The 18,059-nt window shown below is 45.4% G+C and overlaps 1 protein-coding gene across 1 annotated transcript; it reads left to right on the top strand.

The window, feature by feature from the left end:
* The first annotated feature begins 13,636 nt into the window (after positions 1–13,636).
* Positions 13,637–15,440, top strand: LOC8028826 (glutathione S-transferase 1). Its single transcript, XM_040208699.3, has 5 exons — positions 13,637–13,951; positions 14,350–14,408; positions 14,472–14,613; positions 14,689–14,853; positions 15,255–15,440. Exons 1-5 carry the CDS (start codon positions 13,811–13,813, stop codon positions 15,384–15,386), a joined length of 639 nt encoding a protein of 212 aa, XP_040064633.1. The 5' UTR covers positions 13,637–13,810; the 3' UTR covers positions 15,387–15,440.
* The last annotated feature ends 2,619 nt before the right edge of the window (positions 15,441–18,059 follow it).

The following is an 18,059-nucleotide window of genomic DNA, read 5'->3' as shown; positions in this document are numbered from 1 at the left end:
CCATATCAGATTCAACTGTCTCCTTTTCTAAAGGATCGGCCTCCGTAGAAGATCGTCAACTACCGTTTTAGTTGCTCGGCATCCCGGTAAGACAAGAGAAGGTCAGCAATGGCGGCTGTAATTTGGCGCGTGTGTAAAGCGTCTATAATAAAAGATACGGCTCCCCCAAACTCTTTTCAGGATTAAAAGCGCTAAAAAACGAGGACCAGTAAAAGAAGACACACACACAGTAGAGCGCACTTGCAGCTGAGGTTTAATGTGATTTAAATCAAAGACGAACCATATATGCTTTGTCAACAACCATTGACGTCATGTAAAAACATTGTTCAATAATCAACATATAATCTTTCTATAGCTTGGGCTAACGAAGGACTGAAGATACGCCACCTCCGAATCGTACAATGCTATCGATGGGGCGTTGATGCACGTGTCGCCGTCGCACTTCCTTATGAAAAACGTTTCCGAAATTTCTCTTGTCATTTTGTGACGATTCCTGCTCAGGATAACAGTTTCCTGAAGCTTTGGGCCACAATCGCATCGGTTGCAATGTATCGCAAGATTACCCGAGGGCGAAGATCTTACTGCCAGTGCGTGTTCGCTTAGTCTGTCGTTGATGCACCTTCCGGTTTGTCCTATGTAAACCCTCCCACACGTTAAAGGTATTCTATACACCACCCCCTCCTTGCACTCCACATATACCATGCTTCTTCTTACATATACCCACCCTCAAATCTCCCCTTTCTATTCTTGCACACAGCTTACCCAATTTCTGAGGCGCTGAGAGTAGTACCGGTACTCCATGTTTCTCGCCCACTTTCTTCAGACTATGGCTAAATTTGTGCACATATGGTATCACGGTCGGTCGCACATTCCGCCTGACCTTTCCACTACCCCTTCCCCCTCCCCGAAGCTTTCGTAGCAATCCTTCTGCCACATGTTTAATAAGCGTAAGAGGGTACCCTCCATCTTCTAGTTTCTTTACTTGTATATCAAAGCCGTCCACCATTTTGTGTGAGCACGACTTAGTCAGCGAGGGTCCTAAGCACGTAGTGGCAATACCTCTCTTAATAATTTTATAGTGGTTTGAGTCGTAGGGTAACACCGCTTTCCTTGCTCTGGGGGAGTACATCCAACATACATGGGACGGCATAAATATCAGTTTCAGGTCCAAAAATTGTAAAATGCGCTGTACAGGATCTTCTGTAGTGAAACTCAGACCGGCGGCGCAGCTCTTAAAAACATCCAACGTTTTTGAAATAAACTCCGTTCTTTCACTTTCTTCCCCCGAGTGGAACAGTACCAGGTAGTCGCCTACATACCTAAATATGCGGATGATATTACTATCTAGTTTAGCTTTAATATCTCTGTCGCATTTGGGCGAAAATAAATCACTCAGCACTGGGGCCACGTTCGTCCGAATACATATACCTTCCTTCTCTATGAATTTCGAACCTTCAAACGCAACATAGGTGGACTCCAGATAAAAGCTCAACATCTCCAAGAAACTTCCTCAATGGATACCACATTCATTTTGGAACTTAACATCCCCATGCGTCTCGACTGCATCTCGTACACTTTCGAAGAGCTCCTTATGAGGTATCGCGTAAAACAGGTTTTCCACATCAAGGGAAACCGCGTGACAGGAACCTGGGTTAGAGTCCCTCAGAAATTCAACCACGCCCTCTGAGTTACACACCTTGAAGGGGTCCTGGCACTGAAGACGTGACAGGAGTCTTTGAAGATAAGATGACATCTGTAGTTGCCATGATCCCCTCTGTGTAACTATAGCCCTGAATGGCATACTCTCCTTATGTGTTTTTTACTGAGAAAAATATCTTAAGATGAAGATCCTTAGCCCGTACTACTGAGGCCTTTAGCCTGTCAAGGCCCAGACTGTGGCACATTTCGACGGCCCTATCCTTTACCTTCGTGAGGGAGATCTTTTTCACTTCCTTAAAATTCTTTATGACCGCCTGTTTACTTCTTTCTAGAAAGTCACTCTCGGGGACAAGGACAAAGCCACCCTCCTTATCAGCCACCAGTAGCTTGAGTCCCCTCTTTCAAACAGTAGGAGACAGTAGGTCCGACCCCATATCTCCCGGGGTAGTACATCCACTCCGTCTAAAATACATCTATCTCTATCCGTTTGTACTACTCTTTCGCCTACATTTCTGACAAGTGTGAGCAGTTCCTGTGGCTGTAGGTTTGATTCACAGGCAAACTTGGGACCTTTTTCCAAAGTTTTTACGATCGCTTCAGGTGCCTCAGCGTCCCCCATCAACACCACGTTGCACACACCGCTCTTCTTTCCTCTTGTAGGCTTGGGCAACGCCGTCCGTAGACGTTGCCATAAAAATTCTGTGCTCCTTCCAGCTTGTCGGCGACATTCCCTGTACTTCCACTTCGCCACCTTCTCGTCCTTGTAGACGGAATAGCACCATACCTTGAGGCCCTCTTGAAGAAGTCTCGCCTGCCTCCAGGTTTCAGCACGCAGAACCTTGGTGATCCTTTCAGCGTGTCCCGTCGACGGTGGAATCCGGAACAAGTTCATGACCTCCGCTGTGCGTTCTACTGTGTATGTGTCTTCTTCTACTGGTCCTCGTTTTTTAACGCTTTTAATCCTGAAATGTACAACCAACTAGCCCAAGTGAATACCCTTTTGATCCCCCAAACTCGCCTTTGTCCCCATTGTGGGTTATATTCTGCCCCGAAGTCGACACAACGGAACCATCTTCCCTATCTGCTCGGCCAGAAGGAAGAGAGAGAGGGTAGTGGAACCATTTACTCTCGAACCGATGTTTCTACAAAAGGTCCAGTCCACTGCGCAAGTAAAAAACGATGCGGTACATTCTGGATAAGCCGTAACAATCCATGGATCTCACGGGAATTCATTCATTTTAAACGTCGACTGCGACGTTTAAGAGCGAAATATAAGACCCATATAGATCAGACCCTAAAAGACAACGTTAAATATGTTTACGATAAGTTGAAAAAAAACAAATGAGGGCAGATGAACACAAGCTTTTTAACATATCTCTTTCCAATTTTATAAAATCGTCGCCTAGAAAGTTGTGGAATCATATCTTACCAAGCACTACAAATACAAATGCGTTTACAATTGATGGCGTTCTTGAAACAGACTCCAGAAAAATAGCTGATCATTTCAGCACACAGTTTAAATCTGTGCTCACACGTGATGATGGAATCATGACCCCTTTTACCAAGTTTGACCACTTACGCAGCCCTTGAGAACTTGCGTGTAACTGAACTGGGAATTTTTAATTTACTCTTAAACATAGACCCACGGAGGTCTAGTGTGCCGAATGGCTTGCCAAACTCGTTTCTAGAACGATATGCAGAGCTTGTGTCGAAATATCTAGTCATTATATTCAACAGGCCACTAAATGAAGGCGACGTGCCGATCTCATTAGCTTGTTCTGTCTGCAAACTTCTTGAACACATTATTAATAAACACACTTTAAATTTCTCGAAAAATATAACGGACTGTCGAGTAGCCAATATGGCTTCAGACGAGGATTTTCCACAACGACTCAATTGCTTGAGATAGTTCATGACTTTACCTCCGCCCCGAACAAGAAAAGTCAGGTAGATGTCATCTTTATCGATTTCGCGAAAGCGTTCGATAAGGTGTCGCATGCAAAGCTCGTAGAAAAACTGAGGAACTACTTAAAAAATAACCAAGTTATTGGTTGGATACTATATATATATATATATAACGGGCATGGTGGCGGGAGGCCGAAGGCGTGGGTATAAAACTGAGAAGAAAAAAACCCTTAGTGAAAAACAGCAACAGCGGACGATTTAATCTTCGACGTTTCGGCCGGAGTCCGGCCTTCGTCAGGAAGAACTTTTACAGATGAACGCGGGTGGTATTTATACAATGCTACGGTCGAGTCCAAATTTTGGAGGGGTGACGGTTGAAGCTTTCGAGAGAGGGAAGCGTAGGGCAGTTCTTATCCGGGTGAAGAAGCTTGACGGTCGGTGCCAAGTTTCAAGGACGGCGGGATGACGGTTGTAGCTTCTTGAGAGGGGGCGCAGGGTGACTTTGTGTCCGGGCCGGCAGCGGTGACCTATATAGACGATAGCGTACAATAGACGAAAGTTACACGCGCAAACTGAAGTGCTGTCTCAACAAAAAAAAAAAAAAAAAAAAAAAAAAAGGCGGCACGGTCACTTGTGTGCATGCCGGCATACATGAGTCAAACCTGGAAGGGAACAATGTTAAACCTAGAAGTAAAAAGAAATACAATAGACATCAGAACCTGGAAATAAAAGAGAAGTTGATGGTCCAGTTCCGGCCCCAAACACAGTACCACTGTTAACAACAAAATCTACAAAAAAAAAAAAAAAAATGTTTTTGGATTGTTGTTGCTATTCGTCTGTTAGCATTTTAATCGATGCCAGAGTACCGGGGCTTTCATTTATTCCTTGTTTAATAGTGTTAAATCGGTAAATTAGGTAGGATTCACGCTGTTCACGTTCGCGATTTGATTTAAATCCAGATTCTAGGAGCGTCACTGACAATTTATCAAAAGAATGTTTTCGGAGAGCGAGATGTTTGGATAAAGGCAGTGCCGGAAGATTTATGGCGTGAGATTTGTGATTATTAAAGCGCAGTCTAAATGCCGTTCTAGTCTGCCCTATGTATTGCATTTTGCATACCGTACACTCCAATAAGTAAATGACATTCGACGAGGCACATGTTAAGTTTCCTTTAATTTTGATCGAGAACTGCGAGTGCGTGCTGCTGGCCGTGCTTGTGTGCTGCATCTGTTTACAGATTAGACATCCTGGGTGCCTGCAAGGCCTACATTCGTTAGGTGGTGGCGATGAATTTATCCGAGAGTTTACTAGCGCGTCTTTGAGGTTACGCGATCGTCTGTGGACTACCCCCGGGGCGGATGGAAACGCGCGTTTAAGGCGCTCGCTTTGTTCGAGAATGTTATAATGTCGTCTCAAGACATTATTTACATTAGGATGGTTTATGCTATAAGTTAGACAGAGATTTGTGCGTTGTGTGGCGCTTTGCGTGGGGCGCGGGCTGATGAGGTCTGCGCGTTTCAGTTGTTTGGCTTTTCTGATGGAATCGTCGATTATACGGGGTGGATACTTTTGTTTCTCTAGCACTGACTTTAAATTTTGACTGCTCGCATCAAAATCTGTCTCTTTTGAACAAATTCGTTTGAAACGATGAGCTTGGCTATAGGGAATGCTGTTCTTGCAATGGTGTGGGTGGTCGCTTTGATAATGAAGGTATTGCTGCCGATCTGTTGGCTTACGGTACAGGCTCGTGGCGAGTTTACTTTCGTCTATCTTAACGTTGACGTCTAGGAAGTTTATTTCGGTTTGAGAGTACAAATGTGTAAAGCGGATGCTCGGATGAGCAGCATTGTATCGACCTATGAAGTCCACCAGCTCCTCCTCAGTGTGCGACCATACAATAAATATATCATCTATAAACCTTTTGTATATTAGCGGCTTTACGGGACATTCAGAAAGAAACTGAGATTCTAATTTTCCCATGAATATGTTGGCATAGTTCGGGGCCATTTTGGTGCCCATCGCGGTTCCGCTAACCTGCCTAAAGTATTTATTGTTAAATTTTGTTAATTTGTTTGTTTGTTAAAATTTGTTAAATGTTAAACTGCCCTACGCTTCCCTCTCTCGAAAGCTTCAACCGTCACCCCTCCGAAATTTGGACTCGACCGTAGCATTGTATAAATACCACCCGCGTTCATCTGTAAAAGTTCTTCCTGACGAAGGCCGGACTCCGGCCGAAACGTCGAAGATTAAATCGTCCGCTGGTGCTGTTTTTCACTAAGGGTTTTTTTCTTCTCAGTTTTATACCCACGCCTTCGGCCTCCCGCCACCATGCCCGTTGTTTCCAGACCGGCCCCCGGCGCACCCAAGGTGGAGCAGCTAACACGGATGTACCCCAAGCACCTGCCGACCTCCGCTGTCATCGGGAACTCGCAGACCCGATATCTCCACCAGCACTTCGACCCCTACGATAGAGCCGCACCCGCCTTCATCACCATCCGTGGCGCATCCACGTTCGACATCGAGAAGGAGCTCGCCAACCTCCCACGTTCTGTCACGACGCTCGTCTTTCACGTAGGGACGACCGAACTGGAACGACACGGCACCGACGAGACGCTACGACGGTGCTGTCGCCTGGTCAACAACACGCTGCGAGCACGTCCGGAGCTCCACAGGCTTATTGTGTCCCTCGTGTTGCCTCGGCACACCAATCGACGCCTGGATCAGTCGAACCACCGCTTCGTCCACTGGTTCAACACCGAAGCCCGGAAGTTCAACAACACTGTCAAGGGCTACTGCAGGAAACCAGGCAAGGTGACCTTCCTGGACCACGACTTCACGTCGCTGCCGCCTCTTCGAGTCCTGGCGGCTGACGGGCTGCACCCGAGCTTCACGGGAGTCGCCCTCCTCGCGGCAAACCTGAAGTCTATCTTGCAACGTGGAGCAAGTACGACGTCGCCAGGGTGGTCATCGGAGATCCCCACCGCCGCCACCGCCAACTGCACCAGGAGAGCCGCATCAGAGGAACCCAGGCGCCCCGAGGGTCCCAGGTCCCGCCACGCCAGTCCAGAGAGCCCGGCTGCCCCTGTGGGGATCGCGGGAGCACCGTGCCCGGCAGCCAGCGAGAGCATCGAGAGCCCAGCTGCCCCTGTGGGGACCCCGCGAGCACCGTGCCCGGCAGCCAGCGAGAGCGTCAACTACGTCGATGAGTACCCGACACCTGCCGAGAGTGTGTCACCGATGCAACGCCCGCAGCAGCCGAGAAGTACCCCAAGGCAGCGCTACAACCTGCGAAAGCCCGCCGTGGAGAGCTCCCCGCACCCGAAGAAAGACGAATGACGACAGTTCGGTGAGTCCAGTTCCTCCACTCCAAACTACAGTACCACTTTTCTTAAAGTACGAAAGCTCTCAGATAAACGCATTAGGCACGAACTCCATAAATCAACCTTGCTAGTGTACCTTAACGCAGGCATTACCCCGAAGGGCATGTCGCTTTCCCTTCCGCCCGCCTGCACAAACCTCGACCAACATGACCGATCGGAATGGCAACAAGTTCTCCTTGAAGGTTCCCTTAAACTGGTCCAAATAGCGATTCAGCATAGTGACAAGCAAGTGAAACAGTTAACGACCGCGACCGCTACACTTCTCCGTTCAAATGGCCCCTTATCGACATCCGAAATTAGCGCCCTATCTGAATTTGATAAAAAGAAACACCATGAACTCGCAACAATCAAGCTACGTAAGCTACAGCGCGATAAGGTTCCTAACCCTGTTTTACCTCAGCTCACGACATCTTTTAACTATAACGAACATACTCAACCGGCCATTAGCATAACAGACGATAGGTCAAGCACTAGTGCCCCTTGTGGCACTACAATTGTTAATCTATCTGGCGTGACTATATCAACAGAAGAGGAAAGACTCCTTTCGAGGGGATTAAATTTCTGTCCCGCCACAGGTTTTGTTGACGAATTTCAATTACTACGCGACCTCGACAACTTTGCTCGAAATTTAAGATTGCGGGAATACTTCTTGGACAAAACTTCTAGCTTTAACACCTCTCAGCAGCGTGCAACGAGCGACTGGACGCCAAAAGCTAACCGTGATGATTGTCTTGACTTATACATAGCCGCTGTGCAAAAAGACATAATGTGGGAATATCGCAGGCAGGCGGGAAGACGGGATAACCTCACTAAATCCGAACGGGCTAGCTTAAAAACCCTAAGCAATAGGACAGACATAACGATAAAACCAGCCGATAAAGGAGGAGCAATTGTGATTCTTAGCACTTCTGAATACATCCGAGAAGGAAACCGCCAACTAAATGACTCAAAGTTTTATGAACCTCTCGCGGATGACCCTACGGCGCACCACACTCAGATTGTGACCTCGGTTCTTAAGGATCTCCTAGACGAGGGCAGAATAACTGCTAACGAACATAAATTAATGAAACCGGTACAGCCTTCTCCGGGCCGCTTCTATATGCTCCCTAAGATTCACAAACCTGGTAACCCAGGGCGTCCAATCATATCCGGAATAGGTACAGTAACCGAACCCATATCAGGATATGTAGACAGTTTAATTAAACATATACCTACAATTCTTGATTCGTACATTAAAGACACAACTCACTTCTTAAGAGAAATATCAAATTTATGCATACCAAAAGAATCATATCTCGTTACACTCGATGTGTCATCGCTGTATACGAATATTCCACATGATGATGGAATACTCTCTTTAATTGACATGTACGAACTCCACAAACAACCGGATACCCCAGATGGACACGTCGTCGCTACTCTAGCGAGGCTTGTCTTAGAACTAAACACGTTCGAATTTAACAATAAATACTTTAGGCAGGTTAGCGGAACCGCGATGGGCACCAAAATGGCCCCGAACTATGCCAACATATTCATGGGAAAATTAGAATCTCAGTTTCTTTCTGAATGTCCCGTAAAGCCGCTAATATACAAAAGGTTTATAGATGATATATTTATTGTATGGTCGCACACTGAGGAGGAGCTGGTGGACTTCATAGGTCGATACAATGCTGCTCATCCGAGCATCCGCTTTACACATTTGTACTCTCAAACCGAAATAAACTTCCTAGACGTCAACGTTAAGATAGACGAAAGTAAACTCGCCACGAGCCTGTACCGTAAGCCAACAGATCGGCAGCAATACCTTCATTATCAAAGCGACCACCCACACCATTGCAAGAACAGCATTCCCTATAGCCAAGCTCATCGTTTCAAACGAATTTGTTCAAAAGAGACAGATTTTGATGCGAGCAGTCAAAATTTAAAGTCAGTGCTAGAGAAACAAAAGTATCCACCCCGTATAATCGACGATTCAATCAGAAAAGCCAAACAACTGAACCGCGCAGACCTCATCAGCCCGCGCCCCACGCAAAGCGCCACACAACGCACAAATCTCTGTCTAACTTATAGCATAAACCATCCTAATGTAAATAATGTCTTGAGACGACATTATAACATTCTCGAACAAAGCGAGCGCCTTAAACGCGCGTTTCCATCCGCCCCGGGGGTAGTCCACAGACGATCGCGTAACCTCAAAGACGCGCTAGTAAACTCTCGGATAAATTCATCGCCACCACCTAACGAATGTAGGCCTTGCAGGCACCCAGGATGTCTAATCTGTAAACAGATGCAGCACACAAGCACGGCCAGCAGCACGCACTCGCAGTTCTCGATCAAAATTAAAGGAAACTTAACATGTGCCTCGTCGAATGTCATTTACTTATTGGAGTGTACGGTATGCAAAATGCAATACATAGGGCAGACTAGAACGGCATTTAGACTGCGCTTTAATAATCACAAATCTCACGCCATAAATCTTCCGGCACTGCCTTTATCCAAACATCTCGCTCTCCGAAAACATTCTTTTGATAAATTGTCAGTGACGCTCCTAGAATCTGGATTTAAATCAAATCGCGAACGTGAACAGCGTGAATCCTACCTAATTTACCGATTTAACACTATTAAACAAGGAATAAATGAAAGCCCCGGTACTCTGGCATCGATTAAAATGCTAACAGACGAATAGCAACAACAATCCAAAAACATTTTTTTTTTTTTTTTTGTAGATTTTGTTGTTAACAGTGGTACTGTGTTTGGGGCCGGAACTGGACCATCAACTTCTCTTTTATTTCCAGGTTCTGATGTCTATTGTATTTCTTTTTACTTCTAGGTTTAACATTGTTCCCTTCCAGGTTTGACTCATGTATGCCGGCATGCACACAAGTGACCGTGCCGCCTTTTTTTTTTTTTTTTTTTTTTTTTTGAGACAGCACTTCAGTTTGCGCGTGTAACTTTCGTCTATTGTACGCTATCGTCTATATAGGTCACCGCTGCCGGCCCGGACACAAAGTCACCCTGCGCCCCCTCTCAAGAAGCTACAACCGTCATCCCGCCGTCCTTGAAACTTGGCACCGACCGTCAAGCTTCTTCACCCGGATAAGAACTGCCCTACGCTTCCCTCTCTCGAAAGCTTCAACCGTCACCCCTCCGAAATTTGGACTCGACCGTAGCATTGTATAAATACCACCCGCGTTCATCTGTAAAAGTTCTTCCTGACGAAGGCCGGACTCCGGCCGAAACGTCGAAGATTAAATCGTCCGCTGTTGCTGTTTTTCACTAAGGGTTTTTTTCTTCTCAGTTTTATACCCACGCCTTCGGCCTCCCGCCACCATGCCCGTTATATATATATATATATATATATATATATATATATAGTATCCAACCAATAACTTGGTTATTTTTTAAGTAGTTCCTCAGTTTTTCTACGAGCTTTGCATGCGACACCTTATCGAACGCTTTCGCGAAATCGATAAAGATGACATCTACCTGACTTTTCTTGTTCGGGGCGGAGGTAAAGTCATGAACTATCTCAAGCAATTGAGATAGTTCATGTCGGAGTTACTAATTCGAAGTTTATTACGACGTTTCGAGCGGGGACCGCTCTTCATCACCCGCTCGAAACGTCGTAATAAACCCCGACAGTACGCATCTTTCACTTATTAACTTTTCCCGGTCCATTGTTTTTATATTTACCTTACTTTACCTATATATATATATATATATATATATAGATATATATATATACAGGTTTTTTTTTAAGCTTAACAGATTTGTTTAAAAAAAAGCCGTGAAAGTTACACTTATGCCGCTTGTGGAGGTGAGTTATACGGCCAAGGGGACATATTATAGGGGGCTAATCGTAACGATCAGTCACCTAATTAATGAAAATTCGTTAATTAACTTTTTAATTATTGAAAATAGACACAAGGTTCCAATTAGAAACTTGCTCAGCTTCATCGAAAACCACTAAATCAGTCGTTTTCAGAAAGACTTTCGGCGCGTGAGAAGCGTAGTATTGTACTAAAGTTACCACTCGTGGAGCAGATACAAGGCTGGGGCTAGATAAGAGACGAAAAAATCGCGCGGGCGCCTTATCGCAACCGCTAGCTTTGTGCCTGCTCCACGAGTGGTAACTTTAGTGCACTACTACGCTTCTCACGCGCTCAAAGTCTCTCTGAAAATTACTGATTTAGTGGTTTTCGATGACGCTGAGAAAGTTTCTAATTGGAACCATATGTCTATTTTCATTAATTAAAAGTTAATTAACGAATTTTAATTAATTAGCAGACTGATCTTTACGATTATCCCCCTATAATATGTCCCCCTGGCCGTATAACTCACCTCCTCAAGCGGCATAAGTGTAACTTTCGCGGCTTTTTCAAAACAAATCTTTTAAGCTTAAAAAAAAACACCTTGTATATATACACACACACTCCAGGTGTTCTATTTTAATTCGAACAGATTTATTACAAAATATTCGTGAAAGATGCCCTAATACGGTGTGTGCAGGGGAGTTATGTGGCCAGGGGGACATTATGTGAGTGGCTAATCTTTGTGATAAGTCGGAAAATTAACTAAACTTCCTGAATCAACTATTTAATTAGTTAGATAATCACATGATTTCAATTAGGAACATGCTCAGCATAATCGAAAACGACAGTATCAGTCAATTTTAGAACTACTTGAAGCTCGTGCAGGGAACGGGGAAAACATAATCGTTATGTCGGTGCTTCTGTCTAATGTTCTTAAGCTTGGCAGCTTCCTGTATCAATCCGTTGCCTGATATTCTCAGTGGCTGTTTCTCTTCGTGTTATCTATTTAAACAGTATTGCAGGCCGGTGGAGACTGTGGTAGGAGTGGGGTCTCAAGTGTAACTTAAACAGCAAACGTATGAAGACAAGTTACAAAAAAAAAAAAGGATTAAAAACAAAACATGCAGTCATTCAGCCAAACATAAGAGAAGGAATTAAGAATCGAGCAGCACGATGCTACACCACACTCATGCAAACAAAATTATATAAAGTTAAACGAATGAAGTACTGTCGAAACATATATCATAATCCTAAACTGAGCAAACAACAAATTAAATTTGGGAGTTTTACGCGCCAAACCAACGAAGGGCATCTGGCACGCCCCGGAAGCTCGGTTGCACGGCGCCTTCTCCACAATAAGCCTCCGTCAAATTGCGGGCACCTCGGCCGGGATTCGAACCTGCCACATGGGTATCCGTAGGCCGGCGCTCTCGCCTCGGAGTCACCGAGGCGGCTACTGAGCAAATATACGCACTTCAAACAATGACCCTATTTACGAGACAAAACTTTCCTGTACAATTTGTCCAAGAAACAAACCATAGCTCACACGAATTATTTATTTATTTATTTATTTCAATACCCTCGGGGCCCATAGGGCATTACAGAGGGGGTGGGGCATATAAGAATTCACTCAAAAGAAAATACAAACGTAAAAGGCAGCGATTAAAACACAATCAATTCGACAAAATATTAACAAAAGTGATTAGTAAGCGCTTCTTTAAATAAATCAAGTGATGGGATAGCTGCTAAAGATGCTTGAAGGTGGTTCCACTCAGAAGACGTTCTTGGTATGAAAGAGTCGTTGTATGCTGATGTCTCACAGTGAGGAATGCCGACCTTGAAACGATGATCAATGCGTGAAGAGATATATGCGGGGTTAAGGAATAACTTATCCTTTAGTGAAGCGTTGAAGTGATAAATTTTGTAGAAAAGGCATAGACGAGATATTTTTCGCCGTAAGGAAAGAAGAGGCAGGGACAATGAGGTTTTCATAGATGATAGAATAGATAAAACGTACTCCACGATTTTGAACAGCTTCAACGTTAGTCACAAGCGTTGCGTGACCGGGGTCCCAGATTGATGAGGCGTACTCTAATTTTGAACGAACTAGAGTTCTGTACAGAAGCAATTTTAATGATATTGGGGTTAAAGAGAAGTTTCTTTTCAGATATCCAAGCATAGAGTTAGCGCTAGCGATAATAATATAAGAAAAGTCCCGATATTTTCTTATATGTTGTGAACACATATTTCTTTGTTACAAACTAGGAGCATGGATATATTTACGCAGTCAGCGAGAGGACTTCGAAATAGATTAGTATGAAGCAGTTCAAATAGTAAGGAATTAGCTAAATATAAACATATTAATCAAACCGTGGCCTGTTCCTCAATGATAAACTGTAATTAATGTCGTCTTTATAAATCTTCTCAGTGTTTTTCTGCTGACGCTTTTCCGGCGTCTAGAGGGCTCAGAAATTCTCGCAGCACTGTCGTTTTGTTCTTTAACATTCAGATGACAGTCGCACTATTATAATCAATCGGGCTTCTCATATACGATGACTCTTTAGGACGGGATTCAGCGATTCCGCGCGCACGAGAAAGAAAAACAACAAAAGGCTATTTGCGATATTTGTGCAGTGTATCAGGCATGTTGTTCCGTAAATTCGGCATTGTCACTGACCTGTACACAATAAGCCAGTACTAAGAGCACTGGAGGGGTAAGATTAAATAAACAAAAATTCAATTGTTGAGTCTGGTGTGCATGCAACCAACCTTTCTGATGTCGCACAAATTCTTCAATCAACACATCGCTGATTCACGAAATCACTTTTTTTTGCTTGCTACACGGTGGCCCTCTCCTCGCGCGTGCAGTGACTAATGAATATGCAGCAACGAGCCCAGTCGTTTCGCAGGGATGCTCCTTCCGGTGTACATGTGACTTCCGCTACCAAGACGCCTACAAAAGCGAGTGCCTGTTGCGTTCTTTCCGCAGTCTTCCTGGAATCAGTCCGACGGTTGTGATCCTGTTCTCCCTGACTTCTCGCCCTTGTCGTCGTCATGTCTGTGATACTCTACAGCTGCGAGCCCAGCGCGCCTTGCCGTGTGGTCAGGATGGTGGCCAAGCACATCGGCCTTCCGCTCACAATTAAGGAGGTCGACATTCCTGCTGGTGACACCAAGAAGGAAGATTTCCTCAAGGTAAATCAAGGCGAAAGTCCAGCACCCTTCCTTGCGCTTTGAGGAACCCTTCATCGTTTCGTCTAAAGGAGCCTGCCCTCGGATACGTTACAGGCTGTTTTCTAGGATTGTCGCAAGTCTTCTCATATCCTTAAACGTTAGAGGGTTGAGAGGATCCAGAAGTGGCTGGAAGGCGTCATTTTCTTTCGTCATAAGCGCGTAGACAATGAAAGACGGATGTACGCGTGTCGGCGAGCTGAGGATCAAACGCAGTTGGACGCTGTGTCTGGAGGTGCCCGCTGCTTGAAGAGCGAGCTGTTGCTTTTTTAAGCATTGTTTTTCGTTTCCTGGTACCCGAATGGCCAATTTCATGTTTCGCTAATAGTGATATTATTCGCCTGTTTGTTTCTGCTTTCTAGCTTAACCCAGCCCACACTGTCCCTACTATGGTCGATGGCAGCCTCGTACTGTTCGAAAGGTATACTTATTTCCGACGTTCGCCCACCTCCCCCATGCTTGAACGGTGCTCCTTTCGTCGCAGCCGCGCCATCGTTACCTACCTGGTGGACAAGTACGCTGCCGGCAGCCCCTTGTATCCCCAGGACATCGAGAAGCGCGCGGTGATCAACAATCTGCTGATGTTCGACATTGGCACCCTCTACAAGACTATGTCTGCCTACTTCGTGAGCACTTTTATCTCGCCTCGTTTTTGTTATCGTTTCTCTGGGCTTATTTCTATCTTTATTTCTTTGAAATAGTACCCGGCCCTGCTTTTCAAGAAGGAATACGACCCCGCTACCGAAGCCCCCATGAATGATGCTCTGCAAGTTCTCGGAAAACTGCTGTCGGACAAGCCTTACCTGACCGGCTCCGACATCAGCCTTGCCGACATCGTTGTCGCTGGTACCCTCTCCTTCGTTGACGTATGTCACCTTTTTTGTTCCGATTATCCTTATTGGTAGGACCTGCCCGCATTTCCGCTCTTGGGTGATCTGTGTGCCGTCTAAAGCGTAGGGGTCCAGAGCTGCGGTCTCGTTTGTAGGAACTCGATCGTGTACTTAGTTCCTTTTCTTACATTTCTCTTAAGTCCCTACGCTACTGCTGCTACGAGCTAATGCATGGTAGCGATGAGGTGGTGTCTCTACCGGAAATCGCTAGTCTCCTTGCTTTTATGCTTTGCTGAACAGTGGTGGGCCTCGTACTGAAACTGTGCACGTTCCTTATTTCCCGATAGCTGGCTTACTGCAGGTATTCGGAGGCCGAGGTTTGGTTCTTTCTGTCCTGCTTTGTCCTGCCGCTGACGACGGTTATTCCCCCCTTTCAGGTCGCCGATTACAGCCTGGACGCCCATCCCAAAGTCCGCGACTACTACAGTGCCCTCAAGAAAGACCTCCCGTACTACGCCGAGGTGAACGACAAGGGCATCGAGATGTTCCGGAAGTACTCTCAGAAGTAACCATGTACCGTTCTCGGTTGCAGTGGCAAATAAACATCCCCCTCGTTTACTTTCCTTCCTTTGTCTTCGATCCCTGCTGTTTTCGCCCTTCGGTGGTCTGGCTCCTGCCTTCCCTCAATGGAGTACCGTCCGTCTTCAGATTCTTCTCCCTGGGTGCCATGGCGGTTTTCATGCGTCACTCCGCGGTGGGCGTCCTGTGCAGTGCATCTCGCATAACATAAGCTGTCGTTTTTTTTTCTCCCTTCGCCTGTGCGGATTACACTCCGTCTCCCCTGCTGTTATAAGAACTGTACCAGACGCGACAAGCTTCAGTGGGCACGACAGCTTCGCAAGGGTAAAGTCGGTTGATATGCCAATGTTATTTACCATACAGGTTAGTACTGAATCCTACTCGTAGAAGCGATAATCGGTACCTCATTGTCCTACCATGCCCCATGGTGTTTTAAGGTTGTGTCTTGCATTGATGTGAAATGATGACTTTCTGCTGATGTCGAGCTGAACCCGGGCCCAGAAACAAGGACTGAAAAATTATCGCCGTACTGCTAGAAACCCCCCAAAAAAGAATAAGCGATGACACCATAGAAAACCAAACTAGCTTCAATGGAAGAGTAGACGAACTTTCAGAAAACATTAAACGGCTTGAAACTTTTGTCTAGAACAGTGACGCCAAAGTCAGTGGCCCTGAAGATACCGCCAAAAAGTTTAATGCGACCATTCAAGCACAACAGGAGAAACTTGTCGACATTGAAGATCGTAGTCGAAGAAACTTGGTAATCTTTGGCATCCCTCAGAACCAAGACAAAAAAACAAACAAACTAAAAAAAAACAACAAAGACTTAAAATCGAAAGTAGTCTCAGATGTTCTCTAAAGCCGCCTGGGAGTTACAGTACAGTTGATCGCACAGAAGCAACCCAACAGAATTCGGCCAGTTATCATGAACTTTGCTCACTTCAGAGAAAAAAAAATATAAATCTTTCCAAACTGCGGAAAATTGAAGGGCTCAAGAATATCTATTTCAGACGACTTTTCACCGACCACGATAACCAGATAAAAGATGCTCGGGAAAGTGCGAAAGCAGCGAGGGATGATGGCGCGCATGTACAGCTCGTTAAATATTACAATAGGATAAACGATGATTTCTACTCTCGGTATGACGAGGAAAATTGCCGCTTCAAACTTAATAGGAATATATCCAACAATAATAAATGACTCGCTGAAAACAAAAAAAAAAAAAACAACAAACGAGGAATTACGTGTGATTAATCTAGACGCGCGCAGTCTAGCTAATACTCATTGAACTCGAGCAGGTACTAATGCTTTATAACCCCATGTTGTCGTAGTAACAGAAACATGGTTACACCCATAAATAAGTGACGGAGAGTTACAACCACCAGATTATAAGATGGTAAGAAAAGATAGGAAAACCACAGGAGGCGGCGTTGCATTGATTCTTAAAAATAATATCGACTACGTAGTAATGAAAGACATTCAGGAAGTTGAATGTAGATGGTGTAACATGAACTTTTATAATACACACTACGTTGTCTGTGCATTTTATAGTCTCCGGAGGCTCCTAATTTAGTCTTGGAAGCATTACACGATTACCTCAGTGCTAACGTTAGACTCGGAATCAGACTAATTACTGCTGGGGATTTCAACTTGCCCGGAATTAATTGGGATGAGCTTGATGCAGGACATGGAGATGGCATTAATTGCGAACTTCTCAATATTGCATTTAAAGGGACAATGAAGACGATTTTATTTAATTTTTTTAAATGGTGTTTTTATGCTTCTTGGGAACATAGCATGCTGCCCAATTTTTTGTAGACATTTGTGACGCGTATTTCTGTGCCTAAGAAAGAAGTAAAGATACAGAAACTGAACAATCTTCATTCTCGTTTCTGGGCCTCCGAAAGCGGAGGTGACGTAGGGAGTGACGTCAAGTGTGAATAGTCGGTATCGGTGGTATTTAGGAGATCGAGACTCTTGTTACCGCGGTGGGTTATAGCAGCGCGCTGGCGCGGTGGCGCGGCCGTTTTGTCGAATCTGTCAACATAGACGGCAATGCCGCTCTCGCGAGCGAGTTCGAGCTTCCCTTCTGTAACCCAACACAAACGGAACGGGAGTACGTGTGTGGCGGCCTCCGCCATCACCCGAGGGAGACCGCCCAACCGATAACGAGCGGCCCGCATGCCGAAGTGCCCATAGTTGCTCGGTGGCCGTTTCGCGTCCAGCGTAGCAAAGAAAAAAACAATTATGCTGCTTTATTTACGGTTTAGTAATCATTTCCGGTCCGATTTATACTTTTCATGGCTATTCAAGCGGAAATTAGAACAGTATTCCTAAAAACTGAGAATCAAAACGTGACCGAGGGCGCGTCTCTCGTTTCAACCAATCGCTGAGGCGTCTCTTGTGACGTCGCGCTTCTTGGCCTCGCATCGGTCACGTGAGCTCCGCTTCTCCTGGCCTCTCCCGCAACTCTCGGGGCGTCGCTCCAGTCGATTCCGGTACGATTATTACGGCGACTGTTTAATTGATTTGCGCGGCATACAAGCGCCGGTTTCGGCTGAAATTTGGGCAACGTGGCCTGAGATGTGCCTGGAACCCAGTTGAATCGCCAAAAAGATTTCCGAAATTGTCTTCATAGTCCCTTTAACAATTGTCTGACGCAA

The sequence above is a fragment of the Ixodes scapularis genome, unplaced genomic scaffold (assembly GCF_016920785.2).
Source record: "Ixodes scapularis isolate PalLabHiFi unplaced genomic scaffold, ASM1692078v2 PGA_scaffold1__304_contigs__length_218370807, whole genome shotgun sequence".
Lineage (NCBI taxonomy): Eukaryota > Metazoa > Arthropoda > Arachnida > Ixodida > Ixodidae > Ixodes > Ixodes scapularis.
The sequence above is the reverse complement of the archived record's forward strand: the minus strand, read 5'-3'. Positions and strand labels throughout refer to the sequence as shown.

Bases quoted from the DNA above. Each gene is read 5' to 3' on its own strand.
- LOC8028826 (XM_040208699.3), top strand. From the start codon at position 13,811: ATGTCTGTGATACTCTACAGCTGCGAGCCCAGCGCGCCTTGCCGTGTG. The intron at 13,952-14,349 runs GTAAATCAAGGC...TCTGCTTTCTAG, and splicing joins AGAAGGAAGATTTCCTCAAG to CTTAACCCAGCCCACACTGT. The intron at 14,854-15,254 runs GTATGTCACCTT...CCCCCCTTTCAG, and splicing joins GTACCCTCTCCTTCGTTGAC to GTCGCCGATTACAGCCTGGA.